Below are 21,485 nucleotides of genomic sequence, written 5' to 3'. Positions count from 1 at the left end.
ATCTTGGATTGAACCTAAGTTTTAAACGTTGGGAGCAGACTAAACTTCGACGATTTCAGATTACATGATTTGTTCTCATCTCTAGGAGCTTTTACAGTTGTCACCATTTATTTGGTATCTCCAAATAACTTGTGAATACGAATGATGACTGTCTGTAATTTCTCAAATTGGTTAGGATCAGAAGTTCATTGCATATCTGAGATTTCAGATTTATCGTCATTGAGCTCTCTCTCTTTTTGTGCAGGAATCTATTTTCCTTTGGTTAAAACAGATATTCTACCCATCATCTTGGACATCTGCTCTCTTATTTCTCGTATCTCCTTTTTCTCTTCAACAGGCATACGATCTTTGGGTGCATAGCTCTCCTCTATCCTCGGAGTTCCCTCAGGATGCCATTTCATGGTTGCGTTATATTTTGTTTGATCATAAAACTTTTTGTCCATTTATGAATTCTTTCCAATTTTATGAACAGTCTTTCAAGTCAACACCTTTTGGTTATGCCATGATCATGCAATGCAAACAAAAAAATCAATATAAACAAGTTATAGCAAAACAAAATGTATAAAAATGAGAAAGGAAAAAATAAATTGGTTAGTACCAATTAATGGAAAGAAAAACTCCTATCTATCAAGGTATAAATCCTAACCTCATGATTTCTAGTTTCATGCTTTGTTTAGAAAAAAAATGAAATCAAATAAATTAAAAGCTAGAGCTTATTTCTCCTTTGTGTACACCTAAAAACAGGATTTCAGTATTGTCTTAGATCATGAGAATTTCTAGGGTTTATTATATGCAAGGTTTTAGTTCTAGGAGTAAAAGTACTCGAACTGTCCTTGTTGCTGCCCCCTTGGGCTGCCAAACCCTCAATCCTAGTCCATTACAGACTTAAGCGGATTGAGTTCAATTCGAGGGGACACATTTCTCTATGCCTGACACGGAGAATAAATTCTCACGAAGACATAGAGCATATGAACCCCGAAAGCTACTTACTAGGTCTGACTCGAAGAATAAATTCTCACGAAGACGTCGCTTTCACTCTCACTTAAAATGGACAAGCTTGATTATAAAGCTTATGTTATGCAATGCATATGTTGTGTGTGAGGAGAAATTTTTACACAAAATTAATATCTAAAAAGCAATTAAATACAAATAAATATACAAAGGTATAAAATTAATTGAAAGAAATGAATCATAAATTAAATAAAATTGGATTCTCAATTTCTAATTATAGAAAAAATATATAATCGACTTAGGTTTGACCAAAATCCCCAACAGAGTCGCCAAACTGTCATAACCAATTTTCGCCCAAGCACGAATGTTTCTTGACGGAAAAACGAATGAATAAATAAATGTTTTTTAATGAAACGTTTTAGAGTCGCCATCGAACCTTTTGAGTTAGGTAGGTCGAATACCTAAAAATCACCTTTTAAAAGAGTTTTTAAGAAAACATCATTTAAAAGATAAATCAGTCTGTGTATAGCCAGAAATTCATTTATTTTAGTAATAAAAAGAGATTTATGGTCCGTTACGTTTGGGGAAGGATTAGCACCCCCACAACGCTCAAAATTGGTACCCATCTATTATAAATTGTCTCTATTATTGGAAATCTAAGAATTCAAATATGAATTTAATTTACGATCCTATTATTCCAGATTCAATCGAATAATTCTAAAGAAAAATATATTAAAATAATTTTTATAAAATTAAAGTATATATATACTCAGGTTTCATAAATAGGGTATTTATTTATTTAAAAAATATCAGAAAAGGGCATCTAGTTATTTTAAGACATTCCTTCTATTTGATATAAATAAATAAATAAATATTAATGAGAATATGATAATTTTTCCTAAAAATAATAAAAATAAAGTAAATATATATTAAAAATTATATTTATTTATTTTAAAATGCCAGAATAAGACATCTAGTTATTTTAAGACATCATTTTCTTTAATATTTAAAAATAAATAAATATTATCCTTTAATTAAATTACAAAATTGATTAAATTAATTGATATAAGATATTATGATTACTTTAAAATATTTTAAGTAATAAAACACATATTTCAAGAAAAATTAATAATAATAATCTAATAATAATAATAATAATTATATAATATAATAAAAATAATAAATAAAAAAAGACAAACACATGTACGTGATATTTAATGATAGCAATAGTTAACAAAGGAAAGCATTTTGTTTAAGTGGCGATAAATTATGAATGATAAGACATTTTTTATTTATTAATACATCTTTTTTTATTGGTTAGGTAATGACCGATTATGCTAAGTAAATTCAAATTCAAAATTACATTATATTATTCTTACCTACTATGTCCACTAAAAAAGACTTTAAGCATTTTGTCTTTTATTATTATTTTATTATTATTTATTATTTGTAATTTATTATTAATATATATTATTAGAATATATATGTGACTAAAATAAAAAAATAATAACTAAAGTACTAGATTTAAAATATTTAAACATAAAAGGTAATAATAGAAATAAAATAAAATATAAATGCTAAATTAAAATAAACAGAAACATGTTTTAAGGATTAAGTTGTAAAATATCAAAATTAATAGAAATAACTTAAAATATTATATAATATAAGTAATAGCAGTGTAATTTAACTATAAATATTAATACGTGATTAAAATAAAAATTACTAAAATATAAGGGACTAAGTAATATATTTACCCTAAATATTTAATAAATATGGCAGGGACTATAACATAATAAAATAAAATAAGAAGACAAAATTAAAAGACTTTGAAAATTCATTTAGTGACCAAATTGCAAAAGGATATAAATTTGGAGGGATCACGGATATGATTTTTGCCATGTGGGAAATTACAGAAACATCCCTCACAAAAACGACGCCGTTTTGGTGAGGGTATAAATACCCCAGAAACCGACCTTTAGGCCATTTTTCTCTCATTTTTCACTTTGTTTCTCTCTTTTTAGAGAGAGAAGCTCTGAACTCTCTCTAGAATTCCCTCACCGGAGGGAATTCCGACCACCGTCGCCGTCGTTCTCCAGCGTCGATCGCCACCGCCGGCCACCACAAACGGTGATCGGAAAACGTGAAAACTACCTTAAATCGTAGATCACACAACCCTAAAGCCAATCTAGCTTCTATTTCTTTTAAAAAATCATAAACTTTCTTAGATCTAAATTTATACCTTCGACGATTTAAGTCTCTGATGAGGCGTAAAGACTCCAACCACTGTCGATAAGTATTCTCGATCTCTTTTCTTCTTTCGGTTTAATGTTTGGCTGCTATGGTTTTTTTGTGTGCTTGTTTGCCCTCCTCCCCCTTGTCTTTGCAGGTTCGGTGACCTTTTATAGGCCACCAAGAAGCTGCCTTCAGTTCGATGGTCCCTCGGTGAGTCACCACGGCTAGTGTAGATCTTCTGGAAGCATCGATGTCGTGGCAACAAATGACTGGGGAACATAACGACGTAGTGGTTGGCGTAGAAGCGACGGAGTGGTTGGCGTAGAAGCGGCGGAGTAGTTGGAGGGACATGGCGGCGCCGAAATCTCCCTAGGGTTGGTGAACCCTAGGGTTTCTACTGTGCTTAATCTGGACCGTTGGATCATGTCAGATCCAATGACTGATAAAACTGGCGGTTGGAGAAGATGCTAGAAACCCTAATCAGGTTTGGATCCTGCTGAGTGGTCTAGGTCAGGTATGGATCTGGGTACCCATTTGTAATTGGATTCTGATTTGGGCATGTAATAATAATAATAATAATATTTATAATAATAATAATAATTTTAAAAATAAAATGAAAAAAATAATGTCTACAACCATCTTTCAGCAAAGTTGCACTGAATTGAATCCAAGTTGGGCAAGTTGCAGCAACGCTTTGGTCACGAAGATAGGTTCCGAGTTGCAGGAGGCAAAGAAAAGCATTAAGTTTTGGGTTTGGCTGGATTCACCAACAGCTAAAAGGAACGAGTTCACCCTGGCAAGTGGATGTTTAATTGTTAGTGTTTTTGGTTAGGACCATACCAGGGTGTCTCGTCATCATTCTTGTCTCTCCTGGACAAACACGTCAAACGTGTGGCCCCCCGAAAGATACTTATAATGAAACATCCTCATCCTGTTTAATCTTATGTACATCTTTTATGTATCTACGTCTAGATGGATAAGACTTGGCGAATAGTAATATTACATTGTTGTTAACAATTGAAGATTGAAAATCCAGATTCAAGTTCTAGTTTCCAGGGGGCCAAAGCAAGCGTGAATTTGGATTCACCGATCAGAGTTGAGTGATGGCTTTTCCACAAGTTAAAAATATGACTTCATTTTGGATCCGAGCGAGGCCGCTTAACCTGTGAGTACTTCACATGTTGCCAATACTTTTCCAATGTCAAAAGTCTTTCAACTTTGACAGGAAAAAAAAAGTATTTTATGTATAGCAAACTAAGTCACTATGAATCTCAATACAGAAATTGAGAGGGGATGAATAACAATCTTGCTCTCTGTCTTAGGCAGGAAGACTCGCTGATAAAAAATATTTGGGACCAGACTATAGTGTTATTAGATAAATTTGTGGTAATCTAAATGTTTTTGTGCTCTAGTGGAAGACCAAGAAGGTTACAACTTGAAAGGTAGTTAACCAATAAATGAAATAGTCAAAATAGGGTCTGAAAAAAAGAATACGTTGGACGCTACCTAGGATGCTAATTGCTCACTAGCTAGGACCATATATATTTGGCATGCATGCAGTAACAACAAAGAGCCAAATATCAGAGCATTTATGACATTAATTCACGTTCTACTTACTAAAACGAAAAAAAAAAAACATGATTGCTCTGCTTTTAATGTCCTATGTGCAGTGGAAGATCGAAACTACACTGCATGCTTTCAAGGAATGCCCATTTGCTAAAGAGGTATTACTGCTTTCTGGACTGGATCGTAATCATGTTGAAGCACCAGCCATCTCCTGTAAGAACTGTTTTGATGGTGTCGCAGCCTCACTCGATAGAGAGGCTCTTGCGAAGTTCACTATCCTTCTTTGGAACATCTGAAATCAGTGGAATAAATGGGTTCATGACAAGGAATCACTAACCGCAGGGGAGGTGGTCAATGCCGCATGGCTGATCGAAAGTGAGTTTCAAGAGGCTACTGGACTGTATTTTGTTCAACGGTTTCACAAAGGACCACATAAACGATGGAGGGGGAGATCAAAATCAATGTTGATGCTCCTATTGGAGTGGTGGCTAGAGACTACCACGGGCTGGTGGTCGGAAGGGTCGCTCCTAAAAGGAACTCACATCGTCGAATCCTCCGAGGTTGCTGCCTTCATCGAAGGAATACGTTTCGCTGTCGAAAATGGATGGGATCAAGTGATCATTAAGAGTGATGCTGTCTCTGTTGTCAACATTTCAGTAATCGGCTTGATGCTCAACGAGGCATGCACAACTCTCCGCATATCACTGTCAGAGTGCATTATGCCAAACTTGAGGCCAATCGAATTGCTCATAATCTTGTTTAATGAACCTAGTCGAGAGTCGATCCTTTTTTGTTCCTCTTGGATGAACCGGAATATATTAAAAAGTGACGTACTCTTACTATACTATTGGAATATAATTGAATTTTTCCTTTTAAAAAAAGCTTTTCTTTTTTTTGAACAGAAGTTCAAAGCTCATTCGTGGGCTTGATTTCTTACATTATTAAGCGAAACAGCCTACTTTGCAACTATAAGGAGCCCAAACTAGCCCAAGCTTGCTGATGGTTGATCTCATTCAGAGCCCATTCATCGTCATATATCAGGCAAATACACCTGCTTGTTTCCAGATTGTTTGGATTCTTTCATGCACAACTTTTTAAACAGAAAATTCCCCTAATAGTTTCATTCCCGGCCTTTTTGACATTTCGTTTGATAACGATTGAGACATTATGAGCAGCCTGAGAAGGATGGTTTTTATTTCGCCTAAGGTCTTCTCAGGTTTCAATTCCATCCCACAAGCAATACAAACAAGTTGGCAATTTAACTTTCCATCAGCCAATCCCACATGCGTTTTGTCTTGACCATCACCATCGTCTTCACGGTGATGGATTTGCCGTTTAGCAGTTAAAAAGTTTACATGCATATATACTATTACAATGATTACCTGCCTGCCAACACACCTTCCCAACATCTCCCATGCATTCCCCAGTTTAATCAATACACAATCTGACATCAAATTTATAATTTAAAGAATCAAAGTAAAATATGAGAAGTTTTTTTCCCAATATCATTTGGCATCTCATGAACACAGAATTTATACAAAACCTTCTTCCTTCTCAATCTTACAGTAAAAACATATACTAGACCTGCACTGCTCTTTTCCAGTAGCCTTTGTAGATTATACATTCACCTGTGCACTACAAGCCAGCTCCACTCATTTTCTGGGAATGAAGACGCCAACACAACACATAAATAGGGAGATAGTTCTTATACAAACCCCTATCTGTTGTAAGAAGACCAAAATTCCTGAAACCCAAAACTCTTAAACTGCAGAGGTTGTTGCATTGTCACAATTATGGGACTAGTGACATTGTGCTTCCCATCAGACCACACTATTGTGCCGCTTTTCATGCTACTGCTTCTGGGGGCGAGACTGCCATGGCCTCCACTCTAACAAGGAAATTCAATTTCTGGCCTACCCTCCTAAACAAGAGCTGCTGTGGCTCTACCGTCACCAGTGTGCCACTAGGTGGCCTCATTGTTACTTTGTACACTGAATTTGGATCCCCAACATTTGTCACTTGCCTAATGAAATGCGTCGACATTTATCCTTGCCATACTGTTGGAAAACAGCTGAGAACGATGGGTAATTAAGATTCCCAATATGGCCAGCTCTTTTTGCCCCACTGCAATCTGCATTCCTCCTAGTGATCACTTGAATGTTGTTGATTGTATAGTTTAAGTTGCACAAGAAATCCACGTAATCCATCGGAGTTGCACATAAACCAGACCGGGATCCATAGCCTTTGTGGGGTGACCATGACCGGATCCGAAATCAAAAACTGTTGATGTATTCCCATTGGATTCATCGATCATAGTTTCCCCACAATTATCAACGGTGTAAGCAGTTGTCATCAGGGCAGACTTAATGGCTGCAGGGCTCCATTCAGGATGAACTGCTTTCAACTAGGGATGGCAACTCAACCCGAATCCGACGGGTTCCGACCCGACCCGACCCGATCGGGTCGGATTTTTTTTAAAAAAATTTGGGTTCGGGTCGGGTCGGGTCGGGTTTAGGGTGAAAGAAATCCGACCCGACCCGACCCGAAAAATATATATAATTTTATCCTATATATTTAGGGATAATTACAATAATGTCCCTCCATATATACTTTTTTTCAATTAAGTCACTGTTTTCATTGAATAAAATTTTTTTTATTATTATTTCGGGTCGGGTCGGGTTTCTAAGTCATATATTCGGGTCGGGTCGGGTCGGGTGAAACCTTAATTTCGTCGGGTCGAGTCGGGTCACGGGTGAAAAACCCTTTCTTCTCGGGTCGGGTCGGGTGGCCCAAAAACCCGACCCGACCCGACCCATTGCCATCCCTACTTTCAACAAAGCAGCCAATCCAGAAACATGGGGACAAGCCATTGAAGTGCCTGAAAGAATATTAAACTCTGTCCTTCGATAATCTGATGGAATCCCCGATGGACTAACTTGATCAGGCCAGGCAGCAAGGATGTTCAATCCAGGAGCAATCACATCAGGCTTCAAAATTTCAGGGGTCTCCGGGTTAGGCCCACGAGCCGAAAACGAAGCTACCACAGGTGCAGGCCTGACTCCTAATCGAGTCCCTTTAAAGACAATAGTGGCAGTGGGGGGTGCGTTTGATTTTGATGCAGAATCGATGTATTGCCTAATCTCATCTGCATTTGATGCACCAACAGCAGTAGCTGACAAGACATGGCAATCAACAACTAACCCTTCCCCATCGAAAACCCCATTAGCTATAATCATTCCGACCCCTCCAGCTTTCTTCACAACATCCCCTTTAGCATCTCTTGAATTAATCCCTCTATCACACAAAACAATTTTTCCTTTCACGAAGTCGGGATCCAAAGAACCTTCCAAACATAGAGAAGAAGAATACCCATCACCACCACCGGATCCAGCATAAACCAATGGGTACATCCGACCTGGAGACAGACCCGGCCCATTATACACACCGACTCCAGGCACAAATTACCATTTCCGAGCTTAACATCAGCTGGAAAACCCCTATCAATCGTACCAGCACCAATGGTAGCCATCCATGGAGCCACATTAGTAACACTTAATCCACCGGGACCCCCATTTCCAGCCGAGGCCGACACAAAAATCCCTTTATCAGCAGCACCAAAAGCTCCAATCGCAATGGCGTCAAGATAGTAAGGCACCACAGCACCGCCAACACTCAACGAAATCACATCAACGCCATTGGCCACGGCAGAGTCGAAGGCAGCGAGAATATCAGAGTCATAACAACCAGCATTCCAGCATACTTTATAAGCTGCAAGTCTTGCCTTTGGCGCCATCCTGGCAGCCACTCCTTTAGCATAGCCTAATGTAGAGGCTGGAAACACATACCTTCCAGCAGCAATGGAAGCAGTGTGGGTCCCGTGGCCGTCCGAGTCTCGTGGTGAACGAAACTCGGAGGTTTCATTCATTTTGCCGTTAATTGCTTCGTAGCCATTGTATTGAATAATCGGGTAAATAAATCGAAAAAAACACAAACATTTTAACGAGATTCAACTACTTACATTCTGGGTACCTAAGGTGGCACTAGATTTATCATTCAATTTTTTTCATAGGTTTTAATTACATCTCTAATAAATAGACCATGCTACATAATCGTAATCCAACTACAAGACTTTTTTATTTGTAAGCACGGATAATATTCGCTGCATTGACTACGTTCTACTCACTCCCTTCTTTCCTCTTTCCTCTATTTTCTTTACTATTGTTTTAAAAATCAGATCGGACCGGATCTGTCGGTTCAATAGGTTCAATCGGGAATTGTTGTCTAGTCCAGTTTAATTTACACCAATTGAACCGCTACTAGTGAACCGGCCGAAATCGTTGAACCGTTCAAACTCGAGTATTGTTGAGCTCGACTCGAACTTGAAAACTTTAAAAGTAAGCTCAACTCGACTCAAACTCACAAGCTAAAAATTATCAAGTTCAACTCGAACACAAAATATAATATTGAAACTTGAACTCGAAAAGGCTTGAACTCAAAAAAAATTTAGAAGCTCGATTAAAGCCTAAAATTCGAGCTTGATTAAAGTGAAAGAATAATTCACTCAATGCCCACCAAAAGGCTCCATGATTTTGAATGTCAAATTACCTTTATTATTTATAGAAGTTAGTTGTGATGTTCTTCTATGTTTCTTAACCATGTGGGATTGTTTTGTTATCATATTTTTACTCTTTAGACTTTTAGGATGTTCTTCTATGTTTATTAGTCATGTGAGATTGTTTTTTTAAAAAATTAAATCAAACAATATTATTTTGTTATGATTTTTTAGCCCTAAATTTATTTTTTAATTATAGTTATATAATTATATTTATTATTTAATATATTTTACCTTAAATATTATGTTGTAGTTAATTTGATATTTTGTTTCACTTAATTTTATTATTTTTTAACTTATATATGTTATGACTTACTTTGGATATTACTTGTGATATAAAAAATTATTTTTTATTAAATATTTTTAGTATTTTTATTTAATTTTTTAAATAATTATGACGTCGTTCAGTTCTATCGATCGAATCGATTCGACTAATTAAACCAATAAATTGATAGCATGATCGATTTGTTAACCAATTCGATTCTAAAAATCATATTCTTTATCGATATATTTATAAATCATATCTAAAGCATTACAAAATTACCTAGCGCCGATACGTTTTTTATTACAAGAACCGGAGCCGAAATCCTTTGTCGTAACGCATTGGCCTTTCCATTTAGAAGGAACAGGACCCAAATCACGGTCGTTGAAGCTTTGACGCTCGGGCCAAATACCCATGTCGATGACTCCGATAACAAGATCCGAGCCAAAATCGGATTCTTTCAAAAGGCCAGCTTTGTCGGTGGTTTTGAGTCCTAAGAAGAGAGGAGAGCGCGTGGTCTGCAGGTACCGAACTTGTTCAGGGATGACAGCGATGACATGGGAAAGTGTTTGAAGCTTGAGGACTTCAGTCGGAGATAGCTTACCCGCGAAACCGTGAAAAACGGTGTCGTATACATGAAGAACTTGGGTGGGAGTTGAAGGGGAGAGGAGGGGGAAGTGACGATTTGTACCAGTGCTTGTGATTGGTGAAAATGGAAGGCTTGGCATCGTGCTGGACTCTAACGATGAAGGTTTTCTGCTGGACCCTGGAAGCAGAAGAAGCAAAACAGAAAAGTGAAAGAGTGAAGAGAAGAAAGAAACCCATTGGTGGGCAAAAGGATTGAGCTCTGAGAGTGTGCGTTAATGGAGAGGTGGGGAAGCATAAAAAGGAGAGAGATTTGCGTGATGGTAATGTACGAAATTACCAATACTACGAAGAGGCCATAGCTCTCTCAACAGGCCAGGCCAGGCCAAGCACTGAATGGAACAAAGAGAAGATAAATAGTAATGGCGGTGGGGGCTTGCTTAGCTGTGTTGCTCTTCTTGTTTTATTGGTACACTCTCGGCTTAATTACCCAAATACCAATTCTTTTTAAAGATTATATATGAATTTAGCGAAGAAATTAATCCATCTTGGTGGTAGAGTATTTTTTATTATTTATTGAAGTTTTGAATTTGAATGTTTTATATATAGGATATAAATATTTATGTTAAATAATTAAAAAATTTAAATGTATATGTATTTATTAAAAAGTGTATTTCTTTTACTAATAATCAATCGGTCAATAGATCAAATACCATTGATTAATTTAGAAAATATATTTTTTAATTAAATATTTTGATTAATAATGTTTTAGAAATCTTTAAATGGTCATTTTTTAAATGTAATTTTTAATTACATATATAATTTAGAAAAAGTGATATTTCAGCAGTTAAGACTACACTTGGACATTCCAATGTACTCGCCCTCCTTCAGCATTTACGGTCGCTACAAAGACAGTGACAAATCTTTGCAATGCCATAAACATTTTTGAATTAAATTCAGTCTAGATGAAAAATACAAAATATTTAAGTTTGAATTTTTATCATTATTTTCTGAAATTTTTTGTGTAATGCTTTTGTATCATAATTTTATCTTTCAATTTTATTTAGAAGATTTCAAAATTATCTTGAAGAATGAATATAATCATTATATCGTTTAATTAATTTCCTATTTGGAGGTTATATTCTCTCTCTTGGGAAAATTTATTAGATGAATCCAGCTCATCATGTCATCTGTGGTTTCAATCAATAAGGTCCATTCACGACATTTTTTAAGGTGAAACTTCACATCTTTCCTACATGAAAAAAAAAAGTGAGTAGTTATTTAGAAGTTACCTTGAGATGGATGAACCTTATTGGTTAGAACCAGAGATAGAACCCTAATCAAATATTGATATGGGCCGAAATATTAGGCTATTTAAGAAAAATATAAAGACTTATTATGTATTTAAACTCAAAACTCAGCATGAACCAAGCGGCCTTAGTGATTAGGAGATTGTTGTTGTCTTTGAGGTCACGAGTTCAAGCACGTATGTAAGGGTACGAGCGTTCATTTTCAAATAGTTGAAAGTCTTGTACAAATATTACCTTATATTCACCCTAACTTAAAAAAAAAACTCAAAACTTAAAACACAACTTCTAATTTGTCTAATATTTAAACTTATAATAACTTAAATTTTAATTAGACCAAAAATTTGATAATACAGACTTATAATTCTTTAGTTTGAACTCTACTTGATTAAATATTTAATAATTTTTATATTTTTAAAATTTAAATATTTATTTTTACATGAACCAAAATACTATTAAATCAAAATTATATTGAATATATAAATTTTAACAGGGTCGGGGGCCCTTGGGCCCTAAGAGAGCTCTGTCCTTGGTTGGAGCCACAATGACGTGATGAGCCGAGCCGATCAAATAATTTCTTTTTTTTAGATATTCTTCGAATCTTTTTTTAAAAAATAGAAGATAAAATTTTAAATTAAAATTATAAGTAAATATCTAAAAATAATAATATTTTTTGTTATTACAATTCTATTGAATAATAACGATATCTTTTATTAGAGATAAAATATGAAGTAAGAATCAAGGTTAGTGATTAAGAAACTGTGGTTATCTTTTAAACTACGAATTCAAACACCACATATGTATAGATATAAGTGTTCACTGTCAAATGATAAAAACTATTTGAATATATACTTTTTTTATATATTTTTTAGATTTAAGAAATAAAATATAAAATTAATTCATGAGGAATGCAACCGTAAACGTTTTGCTTTAGATTTCTTAATATAAAACACAAATGCTTCGTACAATTTATACATCGATACATTTTAAAATTTCAAGATTTTATTTAAATGAAAATGGAAGTTTGGTCCGTGACAATGTGGCAAGTAAACTAATATATTGTTAATTTAATATGAAACCTTCCAAAAAAAACTTATCATTTTATTTTAGTATTATAAACGACAGTATCCGGTTTGTTTTATTTTCCTTTAAAAGCTGATAGCCTGATACAGACATACGTGTGACGATTATCCAAGTTCATGTAGATGCCTGATTCAGCTTATATTTAAATATTCATGAAAATGTATACATCTTTTTGATTACTTCAGTTTATTTATTATAATTTGATATTTTAAAATGCATAATTTTGATTATTTTCTAATTTTATATAATATTTTAAACGTTTGGTATTTGATATAAACATGTTTTAATAGTTTAATAATTAAATTGATATACGGAATAAATTTGAATGGGTAATGGGATGATGTATCTGAGAATAAAAGAAAAGCAGATGGAGAGGATCTGGAATCATTTTCTTCCTACCTTTGATCACAGCCGTGTTTTGTGCTTAATTCAAATATACATATGATATGATGAAACCACTAAGTTTTTGTTTTGTTTGAGAATTTAAAACCTATGGGTCGAGGCAGCGGTAAAATGTTTGTTTGGGTGGGGACTGCTTAGTTATTGGACACTACTTTTTCGTTTCAGATTTCTAATCACATAAAACAAACATTTTTAATTCTATTTACTTCCATCACCGAAAGAAAGGAGAGTCTTTCAATAAAGGTACAGGCTGTGCTAACCCAATCCACGGGCAATAGTCTGAAGCAGAATGTTGATTGTAAAATGCAACACTTAACAACGGGAGGGGGGTTTGGTAAGGCTGCAATCAACATTAGTAGCAAAATGAGGACAGGACCGACGCTTAATTTGATATTATACTTCATCACATATGATTAATCAATTTCCAACTTCACCAACAACTGAAAACGTTTTTCTCAATAGAAAAAGAACAAAATATCTAATATTCAAGGTCCACACGAAAGTTTATCCAAAAAAATGTAGGAGTTGGTTTTGATTTAACTTATGGATTCTTCTTTTTTATTATATTAATGATTATATGACAGTAAATTTTTCTAGTATATAAGATTATTAGATTACATGTATAAATATATGCAATGTCGAGAGTGCTATTTATGGTTTAATTACTATACTATTCATGTAAAATTTCTGCAAGTTTGAGTACATATATATATTATATATATAGATCCAAAATGAATTTTCACGCATTGAAATTGAATGCAAAAATTGTCATTTAGGATATAAAGCTTTCGAGAGAGAAAAAAATCCTAAAAATATAGCTGAACTGAATTAAACAAACTTACATTGAAGCGTGCCTACAAATAAAGCTGAATGAGCTCATCACTAATCACGGATGGAGTCAGCACACCCAAATCTGTAAAGAGTAGACTAAGATATTGAGGAGGAGTGTAATCTCGAGCCGATGTTTCTACCTCTACCTTGGTTGGGATTGGTACCCCAAAATCAATAGGGCGTAGGGCAGGAGCCATATCCTTCTGATCCAACGGATAGTGTCGCGCAAACTACAAGGAAAAAGAACACATAACTCAGTTGTGCTAGTCGCTAATCCTAACCCTTCTTTCTTAGGTCAGTATTATGTAGCATAATTTCATAGATCAGGTTCAAATCATTCTAGAACTAGAAAAATATATGCAGCTTTTAAATCACCTTGTAGCTTTCTGCAGCCACATAAAAGGGCTTGTTCATGCTATGTGCCACCAATGCAATCTGGAATGTACCCATCATGTTTATGATACCCCCACTTTCAACCACTCCATCAGCTCCGACAAATACCATGTCCACCTCATCCATAGTGTACGCCACAGCACAGTCAATTAGAAGCTTTACAGGAACATCAAGCTTGGCCAGCTCATTAGAAAACCGTAATCCGGTTCTGTCTGGAATTCCCTCTGAAATTAAAAACAAGGTGTACTTCATAAACACCACAATCAGATATTACTATATCTAGCCACTATTCAGAAATCCAACATAAACAAAAGCATAGAAAATTACAAGACTTCTCTTGTGAAGAATGATGACAGCACATTTGGTTTGTTCCTGTTGAGATTTATTGCATGCAGAAGACAGTGTACTTAAAAATTATACCTGTGCAGAGAACTCGAAAGACTTTCTTGTTTGCCGCTGCTGTCTTCAATACTTCTAGAACAACTCTAGAGAAACCGTGTACCAAAATGGTACAACCATCAAAAATAAAATCTTGACTTAGCATTGCAATAATCCTGCGTGCCTACAGTATTCGGCAACAGTGTCTTTCAACAACAGGAATGCTTCAGGTATAATTAAAATGAAATGACATTAGTGAGTATCACTGAAAAAGGCACAATTTTATCTGAAATACCTTACAAGATATTTCCCCAAACTTCTCTGCACGTTCAATCAGGCGAGACTTTGCTGAATTAAAATCCTCATACTCTAACGCTGATGTTCTTGTTACATATCGCATGAAGAGATCACAACCAGCTGTCAAAGAGATTGAAGTTGCATCCCATGACTGCAACAGCAAACATAACCTTAAGAGTGAGGCAAATCAGAGAGGCAGCATTATTTACACAGCAAACTAAATGAGAACAGTTAGTGGATAGCAATTCGTTTTTCTCAATGGATAATTTGCTATTAGCAGGGATATTTCAGCCTGTTACCCTCTAATTTCCACATCCCAATAAATAGGATTCCCCATCCAAAGCATTGCATGTTACACTATGTTTAAAATCCTACCAACTAACAATAGCTTGCAGATGGTTTTAACTGTAAAAAAAAAAAAAAAACTTACTCCATTAAAATGGTTTAACTTCTTTTATTACTATGACATTAAAATTTTCCAAAACATGCTTCATGTGATAGAACATGCATCTAACACATATTCAAGGGCATCCGATATACCGTAAGGAAACTCATAAATCTATAAGAAGTATTGGCAAATGGTAACAAATATTTACAAAACATCATCATAGATTTAGCATGCCACCAAAAACATGCCTTCAACACCTAATAAATAATTCTTGAACTGCTTGTTTGACATCATGATTTCTCTTAAACAAACAAATGTTATAGATCAGGAAGTACCATAAAAGAATTGCTTTGGAAGAACCAATATTACTAGTCACATGCACTCACCAAACAGAATGAGCAAACCAAAAGAATTAAGCATATTGCCAATGGTATAAAATCATAGAGAGCTAATGTACACTTATTAGGCCTTGACAAGCATACAACCCAATAACCATGGCATTACCATTTTATTGCTTTGCCAAGTAGAAACACGCAGCAAGAAAATTGAGGCTCTGAAATTTTCAGTTTTCTAACTCCTAGCAACACAGTAAACATAGAAAACTAGAAAAAACCACACCTTTCCTTGCATAGCAACTATGAGTGAAAATTTTTCTACTATATTTTTTACAAAATAAAGCATAAAACTTCATTGAAACTTTCCTGTCTTTTGGCACAATGACTCGAAGAAAATGATTCATATGCCGGTGGATACACCTATGTTGAATGTACCTCCACAAGGAACCTAAATACACGTATGGTTATCTAAATATCCTAGCGTACCCACCAAAGATTTAACTGAAAAAAAAACTAGTAACAGATTCATAAAAGCCTGATAAATAAAATAAACTTGAAATTATTTAAACAAGCAAAAGCTAAACTAAAGTTCATCACTTCACTATGTTTCCAATATCATTAAATTTAGCAGACATGATCAAAACCTAATCATTCGCTAATTTAAAGGAACTGTTTTAATTTAAAACAAAAATACAGAAGACTCACTTTAAGCGAATCCGAAGCCTTTTTAAGCTCAATTTCAAGCTCCATCATAGTGGTAGCGCCACTTTTCCTAATAGCAGCCGAAAGGGCGCGAATAGCCGCCACGGCCTCCGCCAAGTCAGGCTGTTTCCTCCAGCTTTTGAACTCATCAATAACACTAAATGCCTTCCCGCTTCCTTCTCCCTTCCCACCAATCGGGGCATCTCTCCCATCACTTCCCAGCAAATCACAGTCGTCGGTATGGCGACCGACAGCCGCCTGGGCCTGAGCGAGCCAATCGCTCGTAACAACGGCGTTGTGGGCGGCACGGGTCTGGTAATAGGCAGAAACGTTAGATTCAGGGTTTAGGGAAGAATCAGCCATAGAAGGAGATGAGAGAAGGACGGATTCCGGATTTGGCGCAACACCGTCGTTTTGATGTTGCTGTCTGTCGAGAACGAAAGAAGCCGATCTCCACCACATTTAATAAGTTATGTGTGTTCGATATGTATTTTTTTTTAAATGTATTTGGGTAAGCTTCAAGTGTTAGTTTTTTTTTTTTAGTGTGTCGCTCTTTTCTCTTTCGTTTTTGTTAATAGATGATAATATTAACTTTCATTTTGATTGTCCATCATTAGTATCTTATATATATATATATATATATATATATATATATTGTATATATTTTTTTAATTTTAATAAATATGATTATGTTACATATTTATTTTTATGACATTTTTTATATTTTTAACATATTTTTTTAACTCTTTAACTCTTATTTATTTATTTATTTTAAAATTGATTTGGTATTATCACAATTAATTAAGATGACGTTTATATGATATATTCTCTCCTTTAAACTCTCGGATTGAATTAGATTTGGATAATTGGTTTGTGCTCGTGGATAATTTTTCACGTTGTTTGAGCTTGATTTATGGTTTGTCACTGGTCTTTTAATAGTCTTATCATTTTTGTGGTTCGTTTGTCGATGTAATCATATCTGTTTGTATCTATCTTTGTTCGAGTTTCTTAGTTAGATTTAATATTTTCTTGTATGATCATTATGTGATCTTAAGTTATTAGTTTTGTTTGTGATTATATATCTTTATTGTAATTTAAGATATTTTAAATAAAATTAGTTGTTTTTAAAAAAAATGGTATTTGGGTAAGCTAATTTCTCGGGAAATTTTCAAGGAGATGGTGATTAAGAAAATAAACTAGGTTAGGAAGCCATAGAGTCTCTGATCATGTCCGTGTTTGAAAAAAGGTGTTAAGGGGTTTATCTATGTTAACACACCAAAGACAAATCAAAGTTAAAATAACCAGTAGAATTAAATATATTAAAATTTTATCACACTTTAAATAGTATTTTATATTAAATTTTATCAAATTAAATAGGATAATTGGAAGAATAATGCGGTAAGTGATTATGAATCCTTGAAATTGGACCCACCAAAATCAATGTACGACTTGAATCGGTCTAAATTAATTAAGACGAAATCTTGAAACTGAAAGATAATAAAAAATATATATATCTAGCCTTAAACGTTTTATATGTGTGGATCATTTCTTCTTTTGAATAATATTCTTCAAAATTAAGAGATAAAAGCTTCAAAAAAAAAAAGGTGACCAATCTAGAGTGTTTTATGTGTGTGGATCATTATCAATCTATAATTTGTTTATACTTTCAACCTTATCATTTCAGTGACTAGAGCAGCTGCATCGAATGCCATAATGTAGGGCTTCACTGTTTCACCCTGAAGATTAAGTCATGCAACTCCTATAGATCCCTATAATCTGGTCATATTATGAACAGTTTGAAATATACTGGTTGAACTATTTAAATTGATAATAAATTTACTACATTATCCAATTTTCTAATTTTAAATTCAAGCAATTAATAAAAATAATAAGATTGACAAATTAAAATTTAAATATAGCAACTAAAGACTTTCCTAATCACACTTACCAACTCAAACCATATGTGCGTAACACCTCACTCAGCTCTAAGGGGGTAAATAAAACAAACGATGTCGTGTGCTGTATTTATTATCTGACACTGCCAAAAAAAAGCAGTAGAATTCCTTCCTGCTATGTGCTTTTAACTGAAAAATATGGGTTGTTGGGGTTTCTTTTTTTCATATGAGATCAAACGGCATCAACTCCTTAATTGATTTAGTTAATCAAATTGTAAGCACGTGGTTAAGATGATTAGAGATTGCAACTTCCAGGAGCACGGGCACCATTAAGTAGGTCAGAGTTTGAAGTGAATTAAATGAACTCATACGTAGTTCAGGTTTAACACATTTTAAATACTTGATAGAAATTTGCTAATCTTACACCCACCTCATGTGTTTGTTAATTAATTGTTTTTCAATATTTATGAACAAACAACGTTCGCACTTATCTCAACAAGGAAAATATCAAAAACTTCCACTTTTAGTACGGATGGTTGAAATGTAGTACTTAAAACACAAATAATGTTTATTTAATCAAATTATTGATTTATTATATATATATATATATATATATATATATATATATATATATATATATATATATATATATATATATATATATTTGTGAAAAAGTATTCAAAACCATTGACGTTCCATGAAAAATACAGTAATCCTAAAATTTATTTATTAACCATATTTTAAATAAAATTGTTTTTAATTATTAATTAATTTATTTGTTTTTACTTGATAATTTTAAATTTTAAATAATAAACTTATAATTAATTATATATTTTTATATAGTTCATTAATCAAATGTTTTTTAAAATATTGGTTGCCCTCGCGATTCTAAAGCTCGCATTGACTAATCCGAATAGACTCACGTCGCATACTTATTTTTTGTGAATGAGTCACCCAACGAAGAATTTCTTTATACACAAGATTATTGTCAATTTGAGTTATAAATTCCATTATATTCTTGAGCATGATGTATACTTTCAATTAAATTTCAATTATGCCCCCAATCCTTGTACTCTTCAAACTTTTGAAATTTAGTATATTGTTTTTATTTTCATGACTTTAATTTCTCTATTAGTATATGTGGCATTTTCCATGACTTTTGAAATTTAATAGAAGTCGGTGAATAATGTTATCAACTAGAATTTAATTTTTAAACCATTAAGTAAGGAGATAAAATTTCTAAAATAAAAACTAGAAAGCCTAAATTAGAAAAAAAAACTAAAAATTATATGCTCTGAAAGCATAATTACACCTTTCAAAGCATTTGTTAACATCAATGACTGAAGCGAATTAAAGATTTATTGATTGTAATGTATGTTTTAAAAGTGTGATGACTAAAGTGAAAGTACCCTAAAAGTTCAGTGACTACCAGTGTTTTTTACCATAAGATTAAATTGAGATTTATCATTTTTGAGGACTAAAAGATAATTATATCATTATGATTTTAACTTTAAAGGACTGAAAAAAGCTATTTTATCATTGGGCATGACCCAGCCCCTGTATCTATTTATTATTATGAAGGGTGGAGTCTAAATTGACAGTTACCAATTTATGATAAATGCTTAATTCTGGTTTTCACATATTATATAATTAAGGAAGTGTAGCTATGAATCCATTAGAAGAATGAAAGAAAAAGACTTTTGCCTACAAAATCAGAAATGTTTGTCTTTTTTCCCTCCCCTTGCCCACCAATTAGTTAATTCGGTTCATCAAGTCCAACCCTCTTAATCATATCTATACAATTATTTTAATTATAATTTAAATTACTAATATTTTATTATTTAATATGATAATTTACAGTGAACATATAAGAATATTTTTATTGAATAATAAATATAATTAAACACATATACTCACATGCATCCCTCTTAAGAAACTGGGCTCTGCGATTCGGTGAACATGTATCAATTGATCTGTCCATGTTAAAGCATGTAATGGAAGACAAGGTGTAAGTATTTATATCACGTTGAGTTAATTAAAATGATGAAATAGTCGAGGGAGGTGAATTAACAAGTAAAAGTTTTGATGGAATCTAAAGAGAAATGGAAAAGTTGAACACAAGAATTTTTTAGTGGTTCAACTTTTTAAACTAAAGTCTACATCTACTACCTTAACTATCTACACTAAGAATTTTCACAAATTTACTAATTTTTGTATCAACCTTTGAGGATAAGGTGTAATCTTATAACTTCCTCAAGAATTATACCCCAAAGAGCATTTGAGAAATAAAAACAAATGAGTAGAAAAGTGTTCTTCAAAAAGCAAAAGGAACATTGAAGAATGTTGACTTCGATTTTAGCTCAATGTGAATGCTTTGGCTTTTTTTTTGAACTCTTGTCTTCACATATGACGTGGAATCTTGTTTTTATAACTCTTCATCCAATTCTAACCATTTGGGTTGTTGTGAGAGCTAATAGAGTCGTAGGATGAAATTTCCAGCAATAAATATTATCAGACGCCTTGAGCACCAGTATTCGTGTTTGGAGTATCGTACTAACTGCATTAAATACAAAAACCTAGCCGTTAGGGAAGGGGAGTACCGATACTCCCACTTCGAGTATCGATACTTACATAGTAACGGTACCAAAATAACCTACTGGAATTTGCATAACACAAGGAGTATCGGTACTCCTACGAGAGGTATCAGTACTACATTATTTTTAAGCTGTTTGTATTGATACTGGTATCGGTACCACATGAACAATATCTATACTATAGCGTTGAAAATTAATTTTTGACTCAATTAGAATCCGAAACCCTTTGTAAAAAATTTAAAAATCATTTCCAGTATAAAACTCAATTTTCAATAGAGTAAAGTGTAAAATTGAAGTTTTTTATCTTAAAATGAATTTTTATATTCAAATGACTGAATCGAATATAATTTTAAAATTTCTTTAAAATATTAATTACTTTTGATATATCAAAAAATATGTTAAACACATCAAATACATAGAGTTTTGAGATTGTTTTGCAGGTGTTTCTTTATTTTACCGACAAATTATGTGTTCCATTTTCATAAACTTGAAAAATATATACAGTTGTTAAACTTGATAGCCTTGATGCTGGTAAAGTAAGCTTTGACGGTTTTGGTGTCAGTTCAATCTCATATCAGAGGTGCCAATGTTAGACTGTTAAAACGATTTAGATACGCCGTTTCCTTCTCAATCAGCATCATGACATTGACATCAATTATCAAATACCTTTTT

The 21,485-nt window shown here is 33.6% G+C and overlaps 1 protein-coding gene, 1 long non-coding RNA gene and 1 pseudogene across 2 annotated transcripts; 1 reads left to right on the top strand and 2 right to left on the bottom strand.

Annotated features, from left to right (window-relative positions):
* Window positions 1-2,953: 2,953 nt before the first annotated feature.
* Window positions 2,954-5,556, top strand: LOC120194978. Its single transcript, XR_005523022.1, has 3 exons — window positions 2,954-3,697; window positions 3,830-4,348; window positions 4,854-5,556. It is a non-coding gene; the product is annotated as an uncharacterized LOC120194978 (long non-coding RNA).
* Window positions 5,557-6,432: 876 nt separating this feature from the next.
* On the bottom strand, window positions 6,433-10,587 carry LOC120194947 (annotated as a pseudogene).
* A 3,216-nt stretch (window positions 10,588-13,803) lies between these two features.
* LOC120194888 (translation initiation factor eIF-2B subunit alpha-like) lies at window positions 13,804-16,852 on the bottom strand. Its single transcript, XM_039197064.1, has 5 exons — window positions 16,328-16,852; window positions 14,898-15,050; window positions 14,645-14,786; window positions 14,207-14,448; window positions 13,804-14,061 (listed from the first exon to the last, which is right to left on the bottom strand). The coding sequence occupies exons 1-5, from the start codon at window positions 16,784-16,786 to the stop codon at window positions 13,855-13,857; spliced, it is 1,203 nt and encodes a 400-aa protein (XP_039052995.1). The 5' UTR covers window positions 16,787-16,852; the 3' UTR covers window positions 13,804-13,854.
* Between the last annotated feature and the right edge of the window lie 4,633 nt (window positions 16,853-21,485).

The sequence above is a fragment of the Hibiscus syriacus genome, unplaced genomic scaffold, assembly GCF_006381635.1.
Source record: "Hibiscus syriacus cultivar Baekdansim isolate YM2019G1 unplaced genomic scaffold, ASM638163v2 tig00117005_pilon, whole genome shotgun sequence".
NCBI lineage: Eukaryota > Viridiplantae > Streptophyta > Magnoliopsida > Malvales > Malvaceae > Hibiscus > Hibiscus syriacus.
Note: the sequence above shows the minus strand (reverse complement) of the source record. Positions and strands in the feature narration are given on the sequence as shown.

Excerpts from the sequence above, each read along its gene's own strand:
- LOC120194888 (XM_039197064.1), bottom strand. The coding sequence starts at position 16,786 with ATGTGGTGGAGATCGGCTTCTTTCGTTCTCGACAGACAGCAACATCAA. Across the intron at positions 14,787-14,897 it reads TTGGGGAAATATCTTGTAAG|GCACGCAGGATTATTGCAAT; the intron begins GTATTTCAGATA and ends CGAATACTGTAG. Across the intron at positions 14,062-14,206 it reads TGGCTGCAGAAAGCTACAAG|TTTGCGCGACACTATCCGTT; the intron begins GTGATTTAAAAG and ends TTTTCCTTGTAG.